The sequence below is a fragment of the Scyliorhinus canicula genome, chromosome 16 (assembly GCF_902713615.1).
Source record: "Scyliorhinus canicula chromosome 16, sScyCan1.1, whole genome shotgun sequence".
Taxonomy (NCBI): Eukaryota; Metazoa; Chordata; class Chondrichthyes; order Carcharhiniformes; family Scyliorhinidae; genus Scyliorhinus; species Scyliorhinus canicula.
In genome coordinates this window covers 86,744,850-86,769,852 of record NC_052161.1, presented here as the reverse complement: position 1 = coordinate 86,769,852, position 25,003 = coordinate 86,744,850, and the positions used below count along the sequence as shown (strand labels likewise).

Genomic DNA, 25,003 nt, shown 5'->3' with positions numbered 1-25,003 from the left:
AGCCGCGTCCGAACGCCAAGGTTCCTGAATAAGATAAACATGTCTGTGGTCCTCACAGTCAACACGCTGGGAGACGGGGGAGATTACATCTGCCAACTGGGCCTCCGAAACAGGAACATCTCACGCAAGCTGAGTGTCACCGTGATCCAAGGTGAGGCTGCGGAGGGTGGACTGGGAAAGAGAGGGACAGAGAGTGCGAGAGAGACGGAGAGAGTGTGAGAGAGGGAAGAGAGAGAGAGAGACAGAGAGAGTGTGAGAGAGACAGAGTGTGAGAGAGACAGAGAGAGTGTGAGAGAGAGACAGAGAGAGACAGAGAGAGTGTGAGGGAGACAGAGAGAGAGAGAGAGAGACAGAGTGTGAGAGAGAGACAGAGAGAGTGTGAGAGAGACGGAGAGAGTGTGAGAGAGAGAAGAGAGAGAGAGAGACAGAGAGAGAGACAGAGAGAGAGAGTGTGAGAGAGAGAGAGAGACAGAGAGAGAGACAGAGAGAGTGTGAGAGAGACGGAGAGAGTGTGAGAGAGAGAAGAGAGAGAGACAGAGAGAGTGTGAGAGAAACGGAGAGTGTGAGAGAGAGAGAGAGGGACAGACAGAGAGAGAGAGACAGAGAGAGAGAGAGACAGAGAGAGTGTGAGAGAGACAGAAAAAGAGAGAGACAGACAGAGAGAGAGAGAGAAACAGAGAAAGTGAGAGAAACAGAGAAAGTGTGACAGAGACGGAGAGAGTGAGAGAGAGAGTGTGAAAGACGGAGAGTGTGAGAGAGAGACAGAGAGTGTTAATGGAACTATCAATTCACTAGACACGTGCTTTAAGATATGAACAGTGGTTTTAATCTACTTACAACAGAGCCAGCCTGTTCCGCGTTGAACTCTCGATGAATTGAACAACTGGCTCTGAGCATTGGTATTTATACAGCAGTCCAGGGGGAGGAGTCATGGGCGGAGCCAAGGGTGGAGCCCTGTTCAAACTCCTAAGCATTCCCAGCGCTACTCCCCCTAGTGGTCGGGCAACGCAACTGAGCTTACAAATGCATGGTCTCATGTATATACAATACAGTGTGAATTACGGAGTTACATTCACCACATTCACCCCCTACAAAAAAATCAAGTCCAGCGGGGGTGGTGGTTCATAAATTGAGTCTGTCCGATGGTCGGACTGTCCGCTGTGATCTGCGGAGCACCAGGGTTGCAGCTACTTGCGGTGGCTGGACGGGTGTTGTGGGTTGGGGTACGATGGCCGACTCCAGGGAAGATCTCGTCCGAGTTTCAGACCCGTCTGGTTCGACTGGGGACTGAGGGCGCTGGGGGTTAGCCGGTGCGGGCACGCGGAACAGATGGAGCAAGCTAGTGGGCTCAGTGGGCTCGGGAGCGTGTGGGGGCAGCTGGGTTGCGCGGAACCAATGCAGTGAGCTAGTGGGCTCGGGAGCCCGAGGGGGCGGCAGGATCGGGTGTAGGGTGAGGGGTGCATCTGTAGTGATAGAGGGGATGCTGGACCCGGCGGGTGCAAGGTCCCGGAGGGATACGGTGTCCTGACGGCCGTCGGGGAACTCGATGAAGGCGTACTGGTGGTTGGAGTGAAGCAGGCGCACCTTCTCTACAAGGGGGTCAGTTTTGTGCGCCCTGACGTGCTTCCTGAGGAGTACAGGGCCCGGTGTCTTCAGCCATGCCGGGAGAGAGACCCCCGTGGTAGTGCCCCTGGAAAAAATGAAGAGCCTCTCATGAGGGGTCTGATTGGTCGCTGTGCATAAGAGGGACCTAATAGCGTGGAGCGCGTCTGGGAGGACTTCCTGCCAATGGCAGACTTGGAGATTCCTGGACCGGAGGGTCAGTAGGATGGTCTTCCAGACCGTCGCATTCTCCCTCTCCACCTGCCCGTTCCCTCTGGGGTTGTAGCTGGTAGTCCTGCTCGAGGCAATGCCCTTGTCGAGCAGGTACTGACGCAGCTCGTCACTCATGAAGGACGCACCCCTGTCGTTGTGCACGTAGCTGGGGAAACCAAACAGGGTGAAGATACTATGCAGGGCCCTAATGACTGTGTGGGAGGTCATGTCGGGGCACGGAATAGCAAATAGGAAGCGGGAGAACTCATCTATGACGTTCCTGTTAGTTGAGGGGAGTGGCCCTTTGAAATCGATCGCGAGGCGTTCAAAGGGCCTAGAAGCCTTGACCAGGTGGGCCTTGTGGATGATTTTCAGGTGGTCGATCTGCGCGCTGGCGCATGTCCCGCAGGATAGGGCATCTGGGGGCATCTGGGGGCTCGTTGAGCTTCCCCGGTCGATACTTAATATCATAGCGATCGGTGGGGTGTTCGATCCTCCACCGCAGGATTTTATCGTTTTTAATCTTGCCCCTTTGCGAGTTGTCAAACATGAAGGCAACTGATCTTTGGTCGGTGATGAGGGTGAACCTCCTCCCTGCGAGGTAGTGCCTCCAGTAACGTATAGCCTCCACAATGGCTTGTGCTTCTTTTTCGACTGAGGAGTGTCGGAGTTCCGAAGCGGATAGGGTACGGGAGAAGAATGCGACTGGTCTCCCTGCCTGATTTAAAGTGGCTGCTAGAGCTACCTCTGAGGCGTCGCTCTTAACCTGAAATGGAGTGGATTCGTCCACCGCCCGCATGGCCGCTTTGGCGATGTCCTCCTTGATGCAATTGAAGGCCTGTCGCGCCTCAGCTGACAGGTGAAATCGTGTGGCCTTAAATAGTGGGCGGGCTTTGTCCGCATATTGAGGGACCCACTGGGCGTAATACGAAAAGAATCCCAAGCACCGTTTGAGGGCCTTGGGGCAATGGGGGAGGGGGAGTTCTAAGAGGAGGCGCATACGGTCCGGGTCGGGGCCCAGGACTCCGTTTTCCACGACACAGCCGAGGATGGCTAGTCTGGTCGTGCGGAAAACGCATTTCTCCTTGTTGTAGGTGAGGTTTAGTTTCTAAGCCGTCTGGAGAAAACGGTGGAGGTTGGCGTTGTGGTCCTGCTGATCATAGCCGCAGATGGTAACGTTATCCAAGTACGGGAACGTGACCCGCAGCCCGTGTTGGTCCACCATTCGGTCCATTGCTTGTTGGAACACCGAAACCCCGTTAGTGACGCCGAAGGGAACCCGGAGGAAATGGAAGAGGCGGCCATCGGCCTCGAATGCCGTGTAGTGGCGGTCCTCTGGACGGATTGGGAGCTGGTGGTATGCAGACTTCAGATCCACCGTGGAAAATAGCCGATGCTGGGCGATCTGATTTACCATGTCTGCAATCCTGGGGAGGGGATACGCGTTGAGGAGCATAAATCTATTTATGGTCTGACTATAGTCGACAACAATGCGGAATTTCCCCCCGGTCTTGACGACCAGCACCTGAGCTCTCCAGGGGCTGTTGCTGGCCTCTATGATCCCCTCACTGAGGAGCCTTTGGACCTCCAATCGGATGAACACCCTATCCTGCAGGCTGTACCGCCTGCTGCAAGTGGCTACGGGTTTACAGTCCGGGGTGAGGTTGGCACAGAGAGGAGGGGGGGAGATTCGCAACGTGGCTAGGCTGCAGATAGTGAGTGGGGGTAGGGGTCCGCCGAAACTGAGGGTGAGACTCTTGAGATTACACTGGAAATCAAGGCCTAATAAGAGTGGGGCGCAGAGTTCGGGCAGGACATAGAGCTGGAATTTGGCATAGCTAGCGCCTTGGATTGTGAGCGTCGCGGCAGTGCGCCCTTGGACCTGGACAGAGTGGGAGCCCGAAGCGAGGCAGATAGTTTGCCGCGCGGGGAAAACGGGGAACGGGGAGCGAACAACGTCTAATCAGATCTGGGTGTATGAAGCTCTCAGTGCTCCCGGAGTCGAAAAGGCACGGCGTGCTGTACCTGTTGATTTGTACCGTCGCCATCGAGTTTCGCAGATGCTTCGGGCGCGATTCGTCCAGAGTGACTGCGCTGAGTTGCGGGTCGTCGGCGGCTCGATCAGCTGTGCTGGAGTGGCCCCGTGATGACTGCCCTCTGAGTTCGTAGTCGTCGAGGTGAGTTTCAGAGTTTGGAGGGGATGGATCTCAAGATGGCCGCCCCCATGAGTCGCACACGGCCGGCCGCATGGAGGAGGATTGCCAAGATGGCCGCCCCCATGAGTCGCACATGGCCGGCTGCATGGAGGAGGATTGCCAAGATGGCCGCCCCCATGAGCTGCACATGGCCGGCTGCATGGAGGAGGATTGCCAAGATGGCCGCGCCCATGAGTCGCACATGTCGGGTGGGGGCGGAGTCGGCATACACGCTGCAGCATTTTGGGGCCTGCCGGCCTGTGAATTCAGGGAACGAGTGCTTTGAGCCATGGGAGGGGTTAGAGGCTAGGGCATTCTTCGCCAGACACACTCTGGCATAGTGTCCTTTTTGCCCGCAGCTGCTGCAGGTCGCATTGCGGGCCGGGCAGTGCTGCTGCGAGTGCTGATTCTGGCTGCAAAATTGGCAGGCTGGGGCAGCATTGTGGCTGGGCGGCCGCGCGGCGCAGGCCAGGTGGAATCGCTGGTCGGGGGTCCATGGTGAGGTCCGCGGGGAACGAGGTGAGGCTGCGAAATGAGACCTCCATAGTCGTAGCAAGTTCAACAGTCGCTTCAAGATTTAGGGCCCCCTTTTCCAGCAGTCGTTGCCGCACGTAATTTGACCTAAGGCCCGCAACAAAGGCATCGCATACAGCAAGTTCTCTATGTTCTGCTGCGGTAACCGCCTGGTAATTACAGTCACTCGATAAAGTTTTAAGCTCGCTCAGGAATTCTGCGAGCGATTCCGTAGGCCGCTGGAGGCGAGTAGTAAACACGTGTCGCGTGTAGACCTCATTTACAGGCCTTACATACATTTTGTCGAGTAGCGCTAGGGCTTCAGTATTCGAACCGGCGCAGTTTAGTTGAGTAGAGATTCTGTGGCTCACCCTCGCGTGCAGTAGGCTCAGTTTCTGCTCCTCTGTTGTTTCGGCTGTGCTTGCTTCCGCCAGGTAGGCTTTAAAACACCGCAGCCAATCAGAAAAAATTTATTTTGCCTCTGCATCCTGCGGGTCGAGTTCCAGTCGCTCAGGCTTGAGGGCTGATTCCATGATTGATCCTGACTGTTCCTTAAGTAGATTAAATTGATGGAACCATCAATTCACTAGACACGTGCTTTAAGATATAAACAGTGGTTTTAATCTACTTACAACAGAGCCAGCCTGTTCCGCGTTGAACTCTCGATGAACTGAACGACTGGCTCTGAGCATTGGTATTTATACAGCAGTCCAGGGGGAGGAGTCGTGGGCGGAGCCAAGAGTGGAGCCCTGTACAAACTCCTAAGCATTCCCAGCGCTACTCCCCCTAGTGGTCGGGCAACGCAACGGCGCTAACAAATGCATGGTCTCATGTATATACAATACAGTGTGAATTATGGAGTTACATTCACCCCAAGTGTGAGAGAGAGAAAGACAGAGAGAGTGTGTGAGAGAGAGAGAGAGACAGAGAGAGTGTGAAAGAGAGACAGAGAGAGTGTGACAGAGACAAAGAGAGCGTGACAGAGAGGGAGGGAGAGAGAGATGTAATATTATGGATAAGCAATTCTGTATGCTAATATGTTCGGCCTCCAACCAGCAGGTGGCAGTAGAACTACACCAGGTGACACTGTAGCCTCAGGGAGTCTGAGTGAGAAGTCCTGGTGGATAGTCGTGTTTTCTCATATTCTAGTTGTTAACAGTTTACAGTTCGTTAGTATTAGTATTGTTTTCTACCCATGTTACAATAATAAAATAAATCTTAAATAGTCACAAACTAGACATTCTTTGGTGCACTGACTTAATCATTGCAACGCATGTCCGATTTGAACCGCCTTAGATTTCAACCAATAGTTTTTGATCGACCAAAATGGCTGATTGAGTATGCACAGAATGCGATTGAAACGCTGGGGATATGTGAGCTCGAAGCATTGGTGCACAATCGGAGTCACATCGTGCAATTCGCCAGTGTGGACACAAAGAGAGAGTCCATATTAGGAGCGGACGCATGTGAGGCCCTGAACCTGGTTGAGTGGTCTTTCGTTACAGACAGCGAATTGTCCAGCGAATTCTGCAACTCTCAACAAGATGGACTGCATTGATCGAAAACAAGTAAATCTCCACACATGCAATGACAAAGTGAAGGAAGAAATGCAGCAGCCAAATGAAATTCCAGACTTTTGGTCCAGTCTTCAGGAATGTGGACATACTCCGTGGCATGATACAGGAGCACAATGTGCCCACATTAAAGCATCTGCGAGATGTAAACATTAAATGTTCAGAGTTTGAACAGCCAAGAAGCTTCACTCCGGAGTTTAACTTTGAGCCAAAGGAGTATTTCACCAATAACGTTATTCCGAAAGAATACCAGATGGAATCGCGGCCTGATTAGCTTCAATTCTTTGACGAACCAGAAATCACGGGTTGCACGGGATGCCAGATTGACTGGAAGAAAGGAAGAAATGTCACTCTGCGATCTATTAAGACAAAGACAAAACATCAGGGCAGGAGTACTCGCAAAACGGTTGCGGGAACAATACCAAATGATTTGTTCTTCAATTTCTTCAGTCCTCCTAAAATTTCACAGCATGGACTGTTAAAGAGAAGTTTGCAACAAAATTGGCAGCTGACTTTGGACTGGGCGGCCTCCAGCGTGACTATGTAATTCCATATGCAAAGTCGTACTTCACAGAAGAAGTCTGTGCAGTTGATAGCAACTCGAATGATGAGTACCAAGCTGAGGTCCACGGAGGCCATGAGTATGATGAGGAATTCACGAGAGCAGAGGGTAAACCAGATGAGTACGGCTATCAAATGTTCGGCAAGTTATTTTGCAGAGAAAATGGCGAGCTCGATGAAAAAGCCGCGAATCCCTGTTCAGATGGTTTGGCAGGAGTGACAAAGTGATGACCGATGACCCGTCACTGAAACAATCTGGGAAGTCTGGAGGTCTTGAGAAGGCACAGGCAGAAAAAGATAGAGAGAGAGAGTGATAGAGAGAGTGACAGAGAGATATTGTGAGAGAAAGGGAGAGAGAGAGACACACATACACACACACAGACACACAGAAACAGAGAGAGAGATAGACAGATCAAGAAAGAAAGAGACAGAGATGGAAAGAAACAGAGCAAAGAGAATGAGAGGCCGAGCGAGACAGACAGAGAGAGAGAGACAAAGTGAAAGATAAATAGAGAGAGAGAGATAGAAAGAGACAGAGAGAGAGAGAGTGAGACAGAGAGAGAGAGTGAGACAGACAGAGATGGAGACATACAGAGAGAGACAGATAGTGTATCGGAACTTTGGTGAAGATCTGTTTCTATATTTTTGACCCTGGTCTTGATCTCTCCCTCAGTGAGTGTCAGCGAGCCCGGAATGATCATCATTGGTTCGAACATCTCTCTCAGTTGCCTGATCTCCCATCATTCCCCATCCACCCAGATTCAGTGGAGACACAGCAACATGTCCAGTAAAGGGGGGATTGCACAAGGAAAGGATTCTCTCACCATCAACCTCATCAAGGTCACCAAGCACGAAGCTGGAGTATGGACCTGTGAAATCATTCAAAACAACGCCAGATTGGGAGCAGCAACATTGACCCTCAATGTCACAGGTAAGATACAGAACAAAACTACATCTGCACTGTCCCCATGAAACACTCCCAGGACAGGTACAGCACGGGGTTAGATACAGAGTAAAGCTCCCTCTACACTTTCCCCATCAAACACTCCCAGGACATGTACAGCACGGGGTTAGATACAGAGTAAAGCTCCCTCTACACTGTCCCCATGAAACACTCCCAGGACAGGTACAGCACGGGATTAGATACAGAGTAAAGCTCCCTCTGCACTGTCCCCATCAAACACTCCCAGGACAGGTACAGCACGGGGTTAGATACAGAGTAAAGCTCCCTCTACACTGTCCCCCATCAAACACTCCCAGGACAGGTACAGCACGGGGTTAGATACAGAGTAAAGCTCCCTCCGCACTGTCCCCATCAAACACTCCCAGGACAGGTACAGCACGGGGTTAGATACAGAGTAAAGCTCCCTCTACACTGTCCCCATCAAACACTCACAGGACAAGTACAGCACGGGGTTAGATACAGAGTAAAGCTCCCTCTACACTGTCCCCATCAAACACTCCCAGGACAGGAACAGCACGGGATTAGATACAGAGTAAAGAACCCTCTGCACTGTCCCCATCAAAGATTCCCAGGACAGGTACAGCACGGGGTTAGATACAGAGTAAAGCTGCCTCCACACTATCACCATCACACACTCCCAGGACAGGTACAGCATGGGGTTAGATACAGAGTAAAGCTCCCTCTGCACTGTCCCCATCAAACACTTCCAGGACAGGTACAGCACGGGGTTAGATACAGAGGAAAGCTCCCTCTACATTGTCCCCATCAAACACTCACAGGACAGGTACAGCACGGGGTTAGATACAGAGTAAAGCTCCCTCTACACTGTCCCCATCAAACACTCCCAGGACAGGTACAGTATGGGTTAGATACAGGGTAAAGCTCCTTCTGCATTGTCCCCATCAAACACTCCCAGGACAGGCACAGCACGGGGTTAGATATAGAGTAAAGCTCCCACTACACTGTCGCCATCAAACACTCCCAGGACAGGTAAAGCACAGGGTTAGATACAGAGTAAAGCTCCCTCTACACTGTCCCCATCAAACACTCCCAGGACAGGTACAGCACAGGATTAGATACAGAGAAAAGCTCCCTCTTCACTGTCCCCATCAAACACTCCCAGGACAGGTACAGCACGGGGTTGGATACAGAGTAAAGCTCCCTCCACACTCTCCCCATCAAACACTCCCAGGACAGGTACAGCACGGGGTTAGATACAGACTAAAGCTACCTCTACACTGTCCCCATCAAACACTCCCAGGACAGGTGCAGCACGGGGTTAGATACAGAGTAAAGCTCCCTCTACACTGTCTCCATGAAACACTCCCAGGACAGGTACAGCACGGGGTTAGATACAGAGTAAAGCTCCCTCTACACTATCCCCATCAAACACTCCCAGGACAGGTACAGCACAGGGTTAGATACAGAGTAAAGGTCCCTCTACACTGTCCCCATCAAACATTCCCAGGACAGGTACAGCACGGGGTTAGATACAGAGTAAAGCTCCCTCTACACTGTCCCCATCAAACACTCCCAGGACAGGTGCAGCACGGGGTTAGATACAGAGTAAAGCTCCCTCTACACTGTCCCCATCAAACACTCCCAGGACAGGTATAGCACGGTGTAAGATGCGAGTGTGTCTCTGATTTTGGGAATTATTTGACGTTTTCCTGTTCTGTGTAGAGCCGGTTGTCAGTATCTTCGGGAAGGACAATTTAATCCTGATGATCGGGACATCAGCCTCTTTACTCCTCCTGATTGTCATCTTCACGCTGATTGGCATCTGCCTGGCAAAGAGAGCCAGGAGGCGGGTAAGGGTACCAGGGCAAGGATTGGGCCATTGCTCCCATGCCCATTCTTTGATTCACTGATCCATTCTAACATCCCTCAAGCGAGAGCTATTACTGCCTCCCAAAACCTCTTTCTCTGTATCTAGCTGTCTCACTCTCTCATCTCTCCTTCCTCACTCTCATCTCTCCGTCACTCCCTCTCACTCTCTGTCTCTCACTCCCTCTCTCTATCTGTCTCACACTCACTGTTTCTGTCTACCTCTCTCAAAATCCCTGTCTCTCACTCTCTCAGTCTTTCTCTCTGTCTCCCCCTTTCTGTCTCTCCCTCTCTGTCTCTCCATCTACATCTCCATATCACTCTCAATCTCTCCACTCCTGTCTCTCTCTCTCCTCTCTCTCTTGCTGTCTGTCGCTCTGTCTCACTGAGTTTCTCTCTGTCTCTCCCTCACTCTCATCCCTTTCGCTCTGTCATGTTCTCTGTTGCTTGCTGACGCACTCTCTCGCTCTCTCTCTCTTTCTCTCTGTCCCTTTCTCTCTCTGTCACTTTCCCCTGTTTCTTTCTCTCTCTCTTTGGCTCTCGTTCTTGTCATGTTCTGTGGACAGGCCAAAGTGAATGATGAACTACAGAACATACAGTGTAAATAATTTATTATGAAACACATGCGTGATAAGATAACTAGGATAAAGAAAATAATAAACTACGAACACTAATTAACTATTGTAGAACTACTGAAAAATATGTCTATCCACCAACACGACTTACATCCAACTCCCCAGCTACAGGGTTATGTGGTGGGTTTACACTGCCACCTAGTGGTCGGAGGTCATGCTTAACATTATGTACAAACTTGCTTTTTGCATATCATCACAGCTCTCGTTCTCCCTCTGCCCGTCATGCTGTGTGACTCCCTCTGTCTCTTTGGTATTGTCTCTCACTCTCCCTGGCTGCCTGTCTGACTGTTTCTCTATGGCTGTCTCTCTCTCTCTCTCTCCCTGTTTCTCTCACACTATCTTGCTCTCTCTTTCTCGCTGTGTCCCTCTCTCTCGCCCTGTCCCTCTCTCTCGCCCACTGTCTTTCTCACTCTCTCCCCTTCTCTCTTTCTCTCTCCCCCTCTCTCTCTCTCTGTTTTTCTGCCTCACTGCCCCTCGGTCTCCGTCTCTCTCTCTCTCTTCCATCCTAAATCTCTCATCATTGCAAAATGTTTACTCCATTGCTAACTCGGAATGTCTGTTCTTTCCTCACAGAGACGAGCATTGAGGAGATTGAGACACCCTCTGTGCCGGGAGCACAGTCACCAGTGAGTTACCTTGAAACATCTCTCAAATACCCCTCCATACCCAGAACCTGCCAACCAGACACTTAACTTGATTCCAAATGCTGTACCTGTCCTGGGGGTGTTTGATGGGGACAATATAGAGGGAGCTTTACTCTGTATCTAACCCCGTGCTGTACCTGTCCTGGGAGTGTTTGATGGGGACAGTGTAGAGGAAGCTTTACTCTGTATCTAACCCCGTGCTGTACCTGTCTTGGGAGTGTTTGATGGGGACAGTGTAGAGGGAGCTTTACTCTGTATCTAACCCCGTGCTGTACCTGTCCAGGGAGTGTTTGATGGGGACAGTGTAGGGGGAGCTTTTCTCTGTATCTAACCCCGTGCTGTACCTGTCCTGGGAGTGTTTGATGGGGACAGTGTAGGGGGAGCTTTACTCTGTATCTAACCCCGTGCTGTACCTGTCCTGGGAGTGTTTGATGGGGACAGTGTAGAGGGAGCTGTACTCTGTATCTAACCCCGTGCTGTAGCTGTCCTGGGGGTGTTTGATGGAACAGTGTCGAGGGAGCTTTACTCTGTATCTAACCCCGTGCTGTACCTGTCCTGGGAGTGTTTGACGGGGACAGAGTAGAGGGAGCTTTACTCTGTATCTAACCCCGTGCAGTACCTGTCCTGGGAGTGTTTGATGGGGACAGTGTAGAGGGAGCTTTACTCTGTATCTAACCCCGTGCTGTACCTGTTCTGGGAGTGTTTGATGGGGACAGTGTAGAGGGAGATTTACTCTGTATCTAACCCTGTGCTGTACCTGTCCTGGGAATGTTTGATGGGGGCAGTGTAGAGGGAGCTTTACTCTGTATCTAACCCCATGTTGTACCTGTCCTGGGAGTGTTTGATGGGGACAGTGTAGAGGGAGCTTTACTCTGTATCTAACCCCGTGCTGTACCTGTCCTGGGAGTGTCTGATGGGACAGTGTAGAGGGAGCTTTACTCTGTATCTAACCCTGTGCTGTTCCTGTCCTGGGATGTGTTTGATGAGGACAGTGCAGAGGAAGCTTTACTTTGTATCTAACCCCGTGCTGTACCTGTCCTGGGAGTGTTTGATGGGGACAGTGTAGAGGGAGCTTTACTCTGTATCTAACCCCGTGCTGTACCTGTCTTGGGAGTGTTTGATGGGGACAGTGTAGAGGGAGATTTACTCTGTATCTAACCCCGTGCTGTACCTGTCCTGGGAGTGTTTGATGGGGACTGTGTAGAGGGAGATTTACTCTGTATCTAACCCCATGCTCTACCTGTCCTGGGAATGTTTGATGGGGTCAGTGTAGAGGGAGCTTTACCCTGTATCTAACCAAGTGCTCTACCTGTTCTGGGAGTGTTTGATGGGGACAGTGTAGAGGGTGCTTTACTCTGTATCTAACCCGGTGCTGTACCTGTCCTGGGAGTGTTTGATGGGGACAGTGTAGAGGGAGCTTTACTCTGTATCTAACCCCGTGCTGTACCTGTCCTGGGAGTGTTTGATGGGGACAGTGTTGAGGGTTGTTACTTAACAAATTATTAACTTGTTTCATGTTCCCCTCTCAGACTCTCGAACCAGCCACTTTGCAACAGCAATGATTACACGAGCACGGAACGCCCGCTACCGCCGTTGCCTCGTTACTGCCCCCATCAGCCACGGAGAGGCCGGTCCTCACAGGGGAAAGGGAACCGGTGAGTTGGAGCTGGTGACAGAGAGCCGGCGCTATCAGATATTTCAGGTTTTTGCCAATCTTTGAGTCAGCGCAGTGCCCAATCGGAGTGCTAACGGGAAAGCCAATTTGACTCTCAGCTGTCTCAGGCCTCTCTCAGGAGGGACAACTAACAAATCATTCAATGGTTTTGGTTTTAAGGAGTGTTGTATGGGAGGGGGGATTGGGGGACGCCTTCAGGAGCAAACCGATTACTCACAGGGTCCAGTTGCTGGAACAATATGGATAGTGTGTGGGAGGTGAAGGTTTAACAATTTCATGTAAATACATCTAACCACCAGATGGTTCTCAAGAGCAGTCAAGAGTTATAGCGTAGTTTATTTAGCAACCATTGTACTTCGGACTACTTTCAAATCTGGTTAAAAGTAGTGTTAATAAATCAGCTTTGTTAATTAACATAGCTTGATGTTTTTGTTGAACACTACACATCCAAGCCATCCTTATAAAGAAAACGTCACATGGTACCAGGGGTGTTTTCAGAGCATTGAAATGTTCAGCGAGGGAAAAATCTCCGTGCAAAGAGAGAAGAAAGAAATCTCTACCGGGCTCCGATCTCAACCACCTCGTGGCAGTCAGTAACGTTGGAAAAAACTGGGCAGTAGAAGCTTCATGCAGGGTTTGCCGACTCCAAAGCAATTCCGGACATCGGGTACAGTTGATGTTAACTGGAAAAGTTTCAAACAGCAGTTTGAATTATATATCTCAGCCTTGGACCTTGAAGCAGTCAGTGATCAGCGGAAAATTGTGTTGTTTTTAACAACGGGGAGAGAGCGGGTAAATGGAGTTGAAATCAACCATGATTGAATGGTGGAGTGGACTCGATGGGCCGAATGGCCTTACTTCCGCTCCTATGTCTTATGGTCTTATGGTCTTAATGGCTGGATCCCCAGCCCGAGAGACTTTCAACACGTTCCGTTTTGAGAATGAAGATGAAAGAAAAAAAATAGAGTAAAGCAACCGAAATGTTCGACAGGCATTGTGAGCTTTAGATAAATGAAACTTTGAAAGATATATATTCCAGAAAAGAGTCCAGAAAGCAGGTGAAACACTTGACTGCTTTATTACAGATCTCAGGCTCAAACGCAGACCTGTACTTTTCCATATTATTAGACTCCATTCTGTGCGATCAGATTGTATATTGATTAAAAATGAAAAGCAGCGTGAGAGATTACTGAGACAATCAAAGTTAACGTTAGAAGACACCATTAGTATATGTCGTGCAAACAAACTTGATAAAAATCAATATTCCGAAATGTTGGTCCATGAAAGTGGCGTGAAAACAAACAACGCGGCCAACGCCGTTGATGCAGTGCCGCATTTGAAAAATCAGCGCGCATCAGACGGCGGCCATTTTGCACATGACATCACGAGCATCATGGCGTGCAAACGTGGTGGCCACGTCCACCAAGCAAAAAAAAAAATGGCCAGCCTTCGGTAAAACCTGTGCAAAGTGTCACAGACTTAATCTCTTCATTTCTCAGTGTCGAACGGGAACTACATCGGAACAATTTAAAAAGATGAGTGCAGTCACTAAAGGAAGAGTTGTCCAGGAAATAAGTTTAAACAAATATGAAAATAAAGCCAGTAAACCTGACACTGTGCAAGATAAATATGATTTAGAAGACACTTTCTTTGTTGATATTGTTGAAAGTGATATTGTTGAAAGTGTAAATAAAACTCCACAGGCAATTTCCAATGCGGCAAATTTAAACCCGATCTCAGTCAGGGTTCAACCTTTCATTAAAGGTTAACGGAAGCAATGCTCAAATTAAACTGGATACCGGTGCACGAGCTAATCTAATAAATCAATTAGACTTAGCCAAACTGAAAACAAAACCTCAAATTGCTGACAATGTCGGTTAAGGGACTGCAGTGGCAATGTCATCAGGTCAAAGACATGAAGATGCCTCTCAAATTATAGATTGGAGGACCAAGATGTTCTTCATTGTTGGCTTGCGAGCTCCTGTGAAGTGAATTCACAGCTCAGACAAGATCTCCGCCACTGGCAAAGACCAAATAGATGCCATTATTAACAAGTTTCCCAATATTTTTCATGGAATGGGTACGTTACCAATCACATACAAAATACAGATTAGAGAGAATTCCAAGCAGTTATTGATGCACCAAGGAGGGTACCAGCTCCCTCGAGGTTCCTGAAACTGGAACCTAACCACATGCAGCAACTAGGGACCATCACTAAAGTGATAGAACCCACTGACTGGGTTTGTTCAATGGTGTGGGTCAAAAATACAAATGGAATTCTCAGAATCTGCATTGATCCGAATGATCTCAACGAAAATATAAAGAGGGAATATTCCCCAATTCCCAAATGTGAAGAGATCACGAGTGAAATGTGCCAGAATTTTCATAAACTAGATGCCTCCAGACGGTTTAGGCAACTGCAGTTAGATGAAACCAGCAGAAAACATCAACACTCCAGATGGAGGGTACTGTTTTAATCGAATGCCTTTTGGTATCATATCGGCATCAGAAATACTTAATTGAGCGATGGAACAAATAATAGAAGGTCTTGAAGATGTCAGAGTATATGTTTACGATATCATCATATGGTCAGCGACTCAAGAAGAACACAACTCAAGACTTCAAGTAATGCATTTTGGTAGGTCTAACATAGAGGGAAAATATATCGTAAATGGCAAAACTCTTAGGAATGTAGAAAGTTAGAGAGATCTGTGCGTGCATGTCCACAGATCTTTGAAAGTGGCAACACAAGTGGACAAGGTAGTCAAGAAAGCATACGGAATGCTTGCCTTCATTGGACAGGACATTGAGTATTACAAACTGTCATGATACAGTTGCATAGAACCTTGGTAAGGCCGCACTTGGAATATTGCGCACAATTCTGGTCGCCACACTGCCAGAAGGATGTGGAGGCTTTGGAGAGGGTGCAGAGGAGGTTTACTAGGATGTTTCCTGGTCTGGAGGGGTGTTTGCTATGTGGAGAGGCTGAACAGACTCGGACTGTTTTCATTAGAAAGACAGAGGTTGAGGGGTGACCTGATAGATGTCTGCAAGATTATGAGGGGCATGGATAGAGTGGATGGGCAGGAACTCTTTCCCAGGGTGGAGGGGTCAGTGAACAGGGGCATAGGTTTAAGTTCCGTGGGACAAAGTTTAGAGGAGATGTGCGAGGCAGTTCTTTTACGCAGAGGGTGGTGAGTTCCTGGAACACGTTGCCAGGGAAGGTTGTGGAAACAGATACATTAACGGCGTTCAAAAGGCATCTTGGCAAGCACATGGATAGGATGGGTATAGAGGGATAGAGCACAAGGAAGTGCTGAGGGTTGTGGTATTTTGACCGGTACAGGTTTGGAGGGCCGAAGGGCCTGTTCCTGTGCTGTATTGTTCTTTTTTCTTGTTCTAATGCAACAAGTAGAGAGGTTTGGTTTAAAACTCAATAGACCAAATGTCAATTTGGTATCCACAAACTCACCTTTTTAGGTGACCAGATTTCAGCTCAAGGTGTGCAGCCAGACACCGAGAAGGTTGCAGCCGTCAACAAGGTGTCTTCCCCCAAAGACAAGAAAGCGGTTCTTAGACTGCTAGGCGTGGTAAACTTTCTGGGAAAGCTCATTCCAAATTTATCATCATGTACAACGGCTCTGAGACGGCGAGTACAGAAAAATGTTGTATTCACATGGCTGAAGAACACGCGAAGGAGTGGTCTGACTTAATGACAGCACTCACCACAGCACCAGTTCTGTCTTTCATCAATCCTAAGAATGAAACAAAGGTATCCACAGATGCTAGCCAGGACGGCATAGGAGCTGTGTTAGTTCAGCAAACATCTGATGGGTAATGGCAAACGATGGTTTATGCGTCAAAAGCAATGACACCGACCGAGCAGCGCTATGCGCAAATCAAAACATAATGTTTGGGTTTCCTCACTGGAATGGACGAGTTCCACAACGATGTGTCCGGGTTACTCACCTTTACCGTGGAGACGGATCATCGTTCTCTCGTATCCATCATCAAGAAAACTTTTAATGATATGTCTCCGAGGCTCCAACGTATGATAATAAAACTTCAAAGGTATGACTTTGAGCTAGTCTACACACCGGGTAAATACTTTGTTGTAGCCGATGCACTGTCGCGTGCAACTGAGGAATATACAGGATCGACCGACGTTGTCCAGGCCATCGAAGCTCAAGCAACCCTGATAGCAGAATGTCTACCTCTCTCTGATGAGAAAATGAAACTAATTAAAGAGGAAACAGCCAAGGATGACACAATTCAGCGTGGGCTGAAGTACATGCGAGATGGTGGCTCAAAGGAACTTGTTCCAGCTACAGGAACATACGAGCGGATCTGAGCAGCATGAACGGATTCCTGCTTAGACAAGGCCAGATTGTAATTCCGGCTTCGATAAGGAACATGATCCTCAGCAAGGTGCATGAAGGCCATCTGGGGATGGAAAAGTTCAAACGAAGAGCTCGTCAATCAGTATATTGGCCAGGTATCATGAGGATACCTGCCAATCATGCGAAAACTGCCAACGTTACCACTCACAGCAGCAAAAGGAGGCACTTACGATGCATGACCTTGCAAAGACTCCATGGTCAAAGGTTGACATTGACCTGTTTTACTTCCATGGAAATGATTATTTTCGAACCATAGATTACTTCTCAAACTACCCCGAGGTGATTAAACTGCTCAATTCCAGTTCGAAAGCGGTCATAAAAGCCCCCACAACCCAAAGATGTGCAGGGCAGGTGGATTGGCCGCGCTAAATTGCCCCTTAATTGGAAAAAGTAATTGGGTACTGTAAATTTATTTTTTAAAAAGGAGGGGTTATTGGGTTACGGGGATAGGGTGGAAGTGAGGGCTTAAGTGGATCCGTGCAGACTCGATGGGCTGAATGGCCTCCTTGTGAGCTGTATGTTCTATGTCTATGTCTAAAGGCCAGGGAATCCACAATGAACAGTAGGATGTTAGGATAGAGGACCAGAGGGGCCTTGGGGTGCATGTCCACAGATCCCTGAAGGCAGCAGGACAGGTAGAAAAGGTGGTTAACAAGGCAGATGGAATACGTGCCTTTATTAGCTGGAAATGGGAGATGATGATGGGAGCTGGATAAAACATTGGTTGGGCCATAGCTACAGTACTGTGTGAAATTCTGGTCACCACACTATAGGAAGGATGTGATGACACTGGAGAGAGAGCAGAGGTGATTCGCCAGGGTGTTGCCTGGGTTGGAGCGTTTCAGCTATGAAGAGGGATGGTTAGGCTGGAGAGAAAATGCTGGAAAATCCCAGCAAGTCTGGCAAAGCTTTGACAAAGGGTCACCTGGACTCGAAACGTTAGCTCTTTTCTCTCCGTACAGATGCTGCCAGACCTGCTGAGGTTTTCCAGCATTTTCTCTTTGGTTTCAGATTCCAGCATCCGCAGGAATTTGCTTTTATCCGGGTTAGGCTGGGAGATCAGAGGGGATTTGAGGAGAAACCTTTTCACCCAGAGGTTGGTGGGAATCTGGAACTCGCTGCCTGAGAGGGTTAGAGAGGCGGAAACCCTCACAACATTTAAAGACCATTTAAATGAGCATTTGAAACGCCACAGTGTGCAAGATAATAGACCAAATGCTGGAAAATGGGATTGGGATAGCTGCTTGATGGCCAGCACAGACACGATGGGCCGAAGGGCCTCGTTCTGTGCAACATGAGCTTTATTCTTTGAGAAAGTAACCCTCTATTCTTATCTTTTCAGGCTGGGCCCCAGAGGACAGTACACCGCTTGAACCTGGGATCATCCTTTGTAGCCAACTAGAATGTTTTGAATCTTCCTCCTCCAGTCCCTCCTCCATGATTGGCCACATCCCCACCGCTCACATGCCAACCGTCCAATCAGGAGTGCGGCCGGCCAGGGCAGCACGGTGGCTCAGTGGGTTCGCCCTGTAGCCTCACGGCGCCGAGGTCCCAGGTTCGAATCCCGGCTCTGGGTCACTGTCCATGTGGAGTTTGCACATTCTCCCCGTGTTTGCGTGGGTTTCACCCCCACAACCCAAAAGATGTGCAGGGCAGGTGGATTGGCCACGCTAAATTGCCCCTTAATTGCTCAAACTTAATTGGGTACTCTAAATTTATGAAAAAAAAGGAGTGCGGCCGTCCTCAAGCGCCTTCCACAGAAGCGAACGTTAGTCATGCGGACCACGTGATGCGCCATGTGATGCGCCATGGGATACACCCTTACCCTGTCCATCCGCACTATGTGGCACATCCCCCCTTACCCGGCCCATCCCCACTACATGGCACACCCCCCCTTACCCGGCCCATCCCCACTATGTGGCACATCCCCCCCTTACCCTGCCCATCCCCACTACATGGCACATCCCCCCTTACCCTGCCCATCCCCACTATGTGGCACGTCCTCCCTTACCCTGACCATCCCCACTATGTGGCACATTTTCCCTTACCCTGCCCATCCCCACTATGTGGCACATCCCCCCTTACCCGGCCCATCCCCACTACATGGCACATCCCCCCCTTACCCGGCTCATCCCCACTATGTGGCACATCGCCCTCTTACCCGGCCCATCCCCACTATGTGACACATCCTCCCTTACCCGGCCCATCCCCACTATGTGGCACATTCCCCCTTACCCTGCCCATCCCCACTATGTGGCACATCCCCCCTTACCCTGCCCATCCGCACTATGTGACACATCCCCCCCTTACCCGGCCCATCCCCACTACATGGCACATCCCCCCCCTTACCCTGCCCATCCCCACTATGTGGCACGTCCCCCCTTACCCTGCCCATCCCCACTATGTGGCACGCCCCCCCTTACCCGGCCCATCCCCACTATGTGGCACATCCCCCCTTACCCTGCCCATCCGCACTATATGACACATCCCCCCCTTACCCTGCCCATCCCCACTATGTGGCACGTCCCCCCTTACCCGGCCCATCCCCACTATGTGGCACATCCCCCCTTACCCGGCCCATCCCCACTATGTGGCACATCCCCCCTTACCCGGCCCATCCCCACTATGTGGCACATCCCCCCTTACCCTGCCCATCCCCACTATAGAACATAGAACATAGAACGATACAGCGCAGTACAGGCCCTTCGGCCCTCGATGTTGCACCGACATGGAAAAATACTAAAGGCCATCTAACCTACACTATGCCCTTATCATCCATATGCTTATCCAATAAATTTTTAAATGCCCTCAATGTTGGCGAGTTCACTACTGTTGCAGGTAGGGCATTCCACGGCCTCACCACTCTTTGCGTAAAAAACCCACCTCTGACCTCTGTCCTTTATCTATTACCCCTCAATTTAAGTCTATGTCCCCTCGTGCTAGCCACCTCCATCCGCGGGAGAAGGCTCTCGCTGTCCACCCTATCTAACCCTCTGATCATTTTGTATGCCTCTATAGAGGCATCCCCCCCTCACCCTGCCCATCCCCACTATGTGGCACATTCCCCCCTTACCCTGCCCATCCCCACTATATGACACATCCCCCCTTACCCGGCCCATCCCCACTATGTGGCACGCCCCCCGTTACCCGGCCCATCCCCACTATGTGGCACCCACCCCTTACCCTGCCCATCCCCACTATGTGGTACATCCCCCCTTACCCGGCCCATCCCCACTACATGGCACATCCCCCCTTACCCTGCCCATCCCCACTATGTGGCACATCCCCCCCTTACCCTGCCCATCCGCGCTACACGAGCAGGCAGCCCCGGGCATCCCCACTCCACGTTTTGTGCCCGAGCTCCGATCTAGACCGACGCCACCCCCCCCCCCCCCCCCACCCCCACCCTCCTCATCACGCCGTCCCATTTCCCCACAGTGCGTTTGACATCTTCCTGGGATGTTTAACTCATTTCCTCGTGAGGTTTGTCGCCCCTGATGAGTCTCCGCAGCGTCTGGCTCAGGTTTCCGAGTTTCTTTCAAGCCATGCAAAGTGGCCTTTGTGGATTCCGCCCTCGCCTTGCGCTTTGTGCTCTAAGGCTCCCGCTCTCTCTTTAGTTCCCGTGCACAACGGGAATGATGCAACAGATAACCCGCTTCGATCAGCATGGATCCCCGACCTGGAGGGGAATCAAATGTAGCTTAATGTGCGAGTGTGGGCCTCAAGAATTAATGCTTTTGAATGTTTAATAAAGTATTGAACATTGTGGCAGCGTTGTTTATAAAGTTTTTTTTACCTGTTGCACAGTGGCTTGCTTGTCACGATGGTCCACATCTCTCGAGAATTCTTCCACAGGATTTGTGGGGTTTATTGTCCATCCCTAATTGCTCCTTGTGAAAGTGGTGGGTAGGCCTCCATCTCATCTTGAACCCACTGCAGTCCCCGTGTGGTGTGGTGTGAAATCCAGGAATTCAGTCTGGCGACAGTGAAGGAATGGCCGATATGTTTCCCAGTCAGGATGGTGTGTGTGGGGCTCGGAGGGGAACTTGCAGGCGGTGGGCATTCCCCATGTGTCTGTTGCCCCCCAACCCGCAACCCTTGTCCTTCTAGACGATAGATGTGGTGGGTTGGGAAGGTGCTAGCAAGGGAGCCTTGGTGAGTGGCTGCCATGTGTCTTGTAGATGGTTGTGGTAGTATGACTAGGGGTATTATGGTACTTGGAAGTGTGAGCTGCCATTGATGCAGAGGACTCGCTGCCCATTGGCCCAGGTATGTCATGTGCCTCTCAGCCGATTGGCTGAGAGGTAGGTAGCTCCACCTACGAAGCTGAGTATAAGAACCCGTGGTCCCCAGCAGTCTGCCATTCTTCTTTACGTCTGCTGCAGGGTCTACTTCTTGTGTATTAAAGCCTATCGTTTGGACTTTATCTACGTTTCGTGTCCATTGATTGTGCATCAATTTAATACACAAGATTTTAAAGGATGGAGCTTCGCATCGAGCCGGAGTGTCTTCGACTCAGCCCCCACGCAGCAAATGCAGCAGCAGCATTTAAGCACTGGCTGGCTTGCTTCAATAGTTACCCGAGTACAGCCGAAAATGTCCCGACGAGGGAGCAGAAATTGCATATCCTCCACTCATGCGTCGGCACCGCCGTGTACACACTCATAGAGGACACGACAGACTACGACGCGGCCATGGACTTGCTCAAAGGACATTTCATATGGCCGGTGAACCAAGTCTACGCTCGGCACTTACTGGCCATGAGGCAGCAACTTCCTGGTGAGTCTCTGGACGAATTTTACCGGACCCTCCTCGTCCTGGGGAGGAACTGCGGCTGCCCCGAGGTTTCTGCTGCCGAGCATACCGAATCAGAGACGCTTTCGTTGCAGGTATGCAGTCCTCGCAGATCACCCAAAGACTGTTGGAGAGAGAGACTTTAAGCCTTACGGACGGGCCCTCGCCTCCTCCCTCGACGTCGCTAATCGTAAAGCCCGCGCGTTCGCCCCCGACCGCGCGGCGGCCCCCTGGGCAGCGATGAACACAACCTCCCTCACCCCTACGGACGCGGACCCCTCCCAGGTCTGCGCCGCAGGGCGCCCCGAAAAACCTACGGGTCCCCGCTGCTCTTTTTCTGGCCAGGCAAAGCACCCCCGCCAGCGCTGCCCGGCCCGCTCCGCAATCTGTAAAGGCTGCGGCAAGAAGGGCCACTTTGCGGCCGTCTGTCAATCAAAAGCGGTCGCAGGTCCTCTCCCCGGCACTCCTCAGGGGTCCCGTGTGGCCCACGGACCTCGCTGCCCCCACCCCCCACCGCCACGTGCGATCCCCGGCGGCACCGCCATTTTGGCCCCCGACTCCACGTGCGATCCCCGGGCGCCGCTATTTTGTCCACCCCCCACCATGTTAAGCCGACGGGCGGCACCATCTTGGACCGAGGGCCCCGCAGGTGACTACTCTCTGCCGGATGATGACTCTGAGTTTCTGCCACGACTCGCCTCAGTCACATTGGACCAGTCGCGGCCTCGCACCCTATCCACGGCAACCACGAAGATCCTCCTCAACGGCCACGAGACAAGCTGCCTGCTGGACTCCGGGAGCACAGAGAGTTTTGTCCGCCCCGCCACGGTAAGATCCTGCGCTCTTCCTGTTTACCCAGTCAAACAAAAAATCACTCTGGCCTCCGGTTCTCACTCGGTACAGATCACGGGGTGCTGCATAGCGGACCTCACAGTCCAGGGGAGGGAGTTTAAAAATTACAAGCTCTTCGTCCTTCCCCAACTCTGTGCGGCAGCACTCCTGGGGTTAGATTTCCAGTGCAACCTCCAGAGCTTAACATTCAAATTCGGCGGCCCTATGCCCCCCCCCCCCCCCCCCCGTTCTGTCTGCAGCCTCGCGACCCTCAAGGTCGAACCCACCATCCTTGTTTGCAAACCTCACCCCAGATTGCAAACCCGTCACCACCAGGAGCAGACGGTACAGTGCCCAGGACCGGACCTTCATCAGGTCTGAAGTCCAACGGCTTCTGAAGGAAGGGGTCATCGAGGCTAGAAACAGTCCCTGGCGAGCACAAGTGCTGGTGGTAAAGACTGGGGAGAAAATAGGATGGTCATAGACTACAGTCAGATCATCAACAGGTTTACGCAGCTGGACACGTACCCTCTCCCGCATATCTCCGACCTGGTCAATAGGATCGCGCAGTACAAGGTCTTCTCCACGGTGGACCTCAAGTCTGCCTACCATCAGCTCCCCATCTGCACGAGTGACCGAAAGTACACTGCGTTCGAAGCAGGTGGGCGACTCTACCACTTTTTAAGGGTTCCCTTCGGTGTCACAAACGGGGTCTCGGTCTTCCAACGGGTGATGGACCGAATGGTCGACCAATACGGTTTACGGGCAACCTTCCCGTATCTTGATAATGTCACCATCTGTGACCACGACCAGTAGGACCACGACACCAGCCTCCGAAAATTCCTCCCAACCGCAAAGCTCCTGAACCTGACCTACAACAAGGAAAAATGCGTGTTTAGCACCGACCGTTTAGCCATCCTCGGCTACGTAGTGCGTAACGGAGTGATAGGCCCCGACCCGGAACGCATGCGCCCCCTGGTGGAGCTTCCCCTCCCCCACTCCCCTCAAAGCCCTCAAGCGCTGTTTGGGCTTCTTTTCATATTACGCCCAGTGGGTCCCCAATTACGCCGACAAAGCCCGTCCCCTCATCCAATCAGCCACATTTCCCCTGTCGATGGAGGCCCGCCAGACCTTTAGCCGCATCAAAGCGGATATCGCAATGGCCACGATGCGAGCTATCGACGAGTCCCTCCCATTCCAAGTCGGGAGCGACGCATCTGATGTAGCTCTGGCAGCCACCGGTCTCTCACGTACTCACGGGACACGCACCCCCCCCCCCTGCCATGTCCGCGTTCCCCGTACCCCTCCCCCACCCCGGTTCCTTTTTCAACAGGGGGTGAATGTGGTAGTATGACTGGAGGTATTAAGGTACCTGGAAGTTTGAGCTGCCATTGGTGCAGAGGACTCGCTGCCCATTAACCCAGGTATGTCATGTGCCTCTCAGCCGATTGGCTGAGAGGTAGGTAGCTCCGCCTATGAGGCGGGGTATAAGAACCCGTGTTCCCCGGCAGTCTGCCATTCTTCTGTACGTCTGCTGCCAGGTCCACTTCTTTTGTATTAAAGCCTATCGTTCGGGCTTTATCTACGTTTCGTGTCCATTGATTGTGCATCAACGGTACACACGACTGCCACTGTGCGTCGGTGGTGGAACTGACAGCAATAGGGAAGGTTGTAGGGCTGGAAGAGGGTACAGAGACAGGGGAGGGATGAAGGGGCTGGTGGAGGTTGCAGAGATAGGAAAGGGCTGGGGGAGGTTGCAGGGATAGGAAGGGGTGTAGGGGCTGAAGAATGTTACAAGGATCAGGAGGATTGTCGGGTATGGAGGAGGCTGTAGAGATAGGGAGGGTTGGCAGGGATGGAGAAGATAACAAAGATAGGAAGGTGTGTAGGGCTGGGGGACGTTATAGTGATAGGGAGGGATGTAAGGGGCTGTAGGGAGTTACAAAGATAGGCAGGGTTTTCAGGCCTGGAGGAGGTTGCAGTGCTGTGAAGCACTATGGGAGCTGGAGTACGCTACAGAGATAGGGATGGATTTGTGGGGGGCTGGAGGAGGTTACAGAGATAAGGCAGGGTCATGGGGTTGGAGGAGGTTACAGTGATAAGGAGGGTCATGGGGCTGGAGGAGGTTACAGAGATAGGGAGGGTCATGGGGCTGGAGGAGGTTACAGAGATAGGGAGGGTCATGGGGCTGGAGGAGGTTACAGAGATAGGGAGGGTCATGGGACTGGAGGAGGTTACAGAGATAGGGAGGGTCATGGGGCTGGAGGAGGTTACAGAGATAGGGAGGGTCATGGGGCAGGAGGAGGTTACAGTGATAGGGAGGGTGTAGGGGCTGGAGGAGGTTACAGAGATAGGGAGGGGTGTAGGGGCTGGAGGAGGTTACAGTGATAGCGAGGGTGTAGGGGCTGGAGGAGGTTACAGAGATAGGGAGGGGTGTAGGGGCTGGAGGAGGTTACAGAGATAGGGAGGGGTGTAGGGCTGGAGGAGGTTACAGAGATAGGGAGGGTGTAGAGGCTGGAGGAGGTTACAGAGATAGGGAGGGTCATGGGGCTGGCGGAGGTTACAGAGATAGGGG

At 51.3% G+C, this 25,003-nt stretch overlaps 2 protein-coding genes across 2 annotated transcripts in view; both read left to right on the top strand.

Annotated features, from left to right (window-relative positions):
• Window positions 1–28, top strand: part of LOC119951011 (T-cell surface glycoprotein CD4-like) — a 189,397-nt gene extending 189,369 nt beyond the window's left edge. Inside the window, exon 6 of the mRNA XM_038774044.1 lies at window positions 21–28. Within this exon, the coding sequence (XP_038629972.1) occupies window positions 21–28 (8 nt within the window). The remainder of the gene's footprint in view (window positions 1–20) is intronic.
• On the top strand, window positions 20–18,417 carry LOC119950612 (endothelial cell-selective adhesion molecule-like). The gene is made up of 6 exons (XM_038773199.1): window positions 20–151; window positions 7,332–7,589; window positions 9,306–9,433; window positions 10,658–10,710; window positions 12,258–12,383; window positions 18,146–18,417. The coding sequence occupies exons 1-6, from the start codon at window positions 40–42 to the stop codon at window positions 18,174–18,176; spliced, it is 708 nt and encodes a 235-aa protein (XP_038629127.1). The 5' UTR covers window positions 20–39; the 3' UTR covers window positions 18,177–18,417.
• The last annotated feature ends 6,586 nt before the right edge of the window (window positions 18,418–25,003 follow it).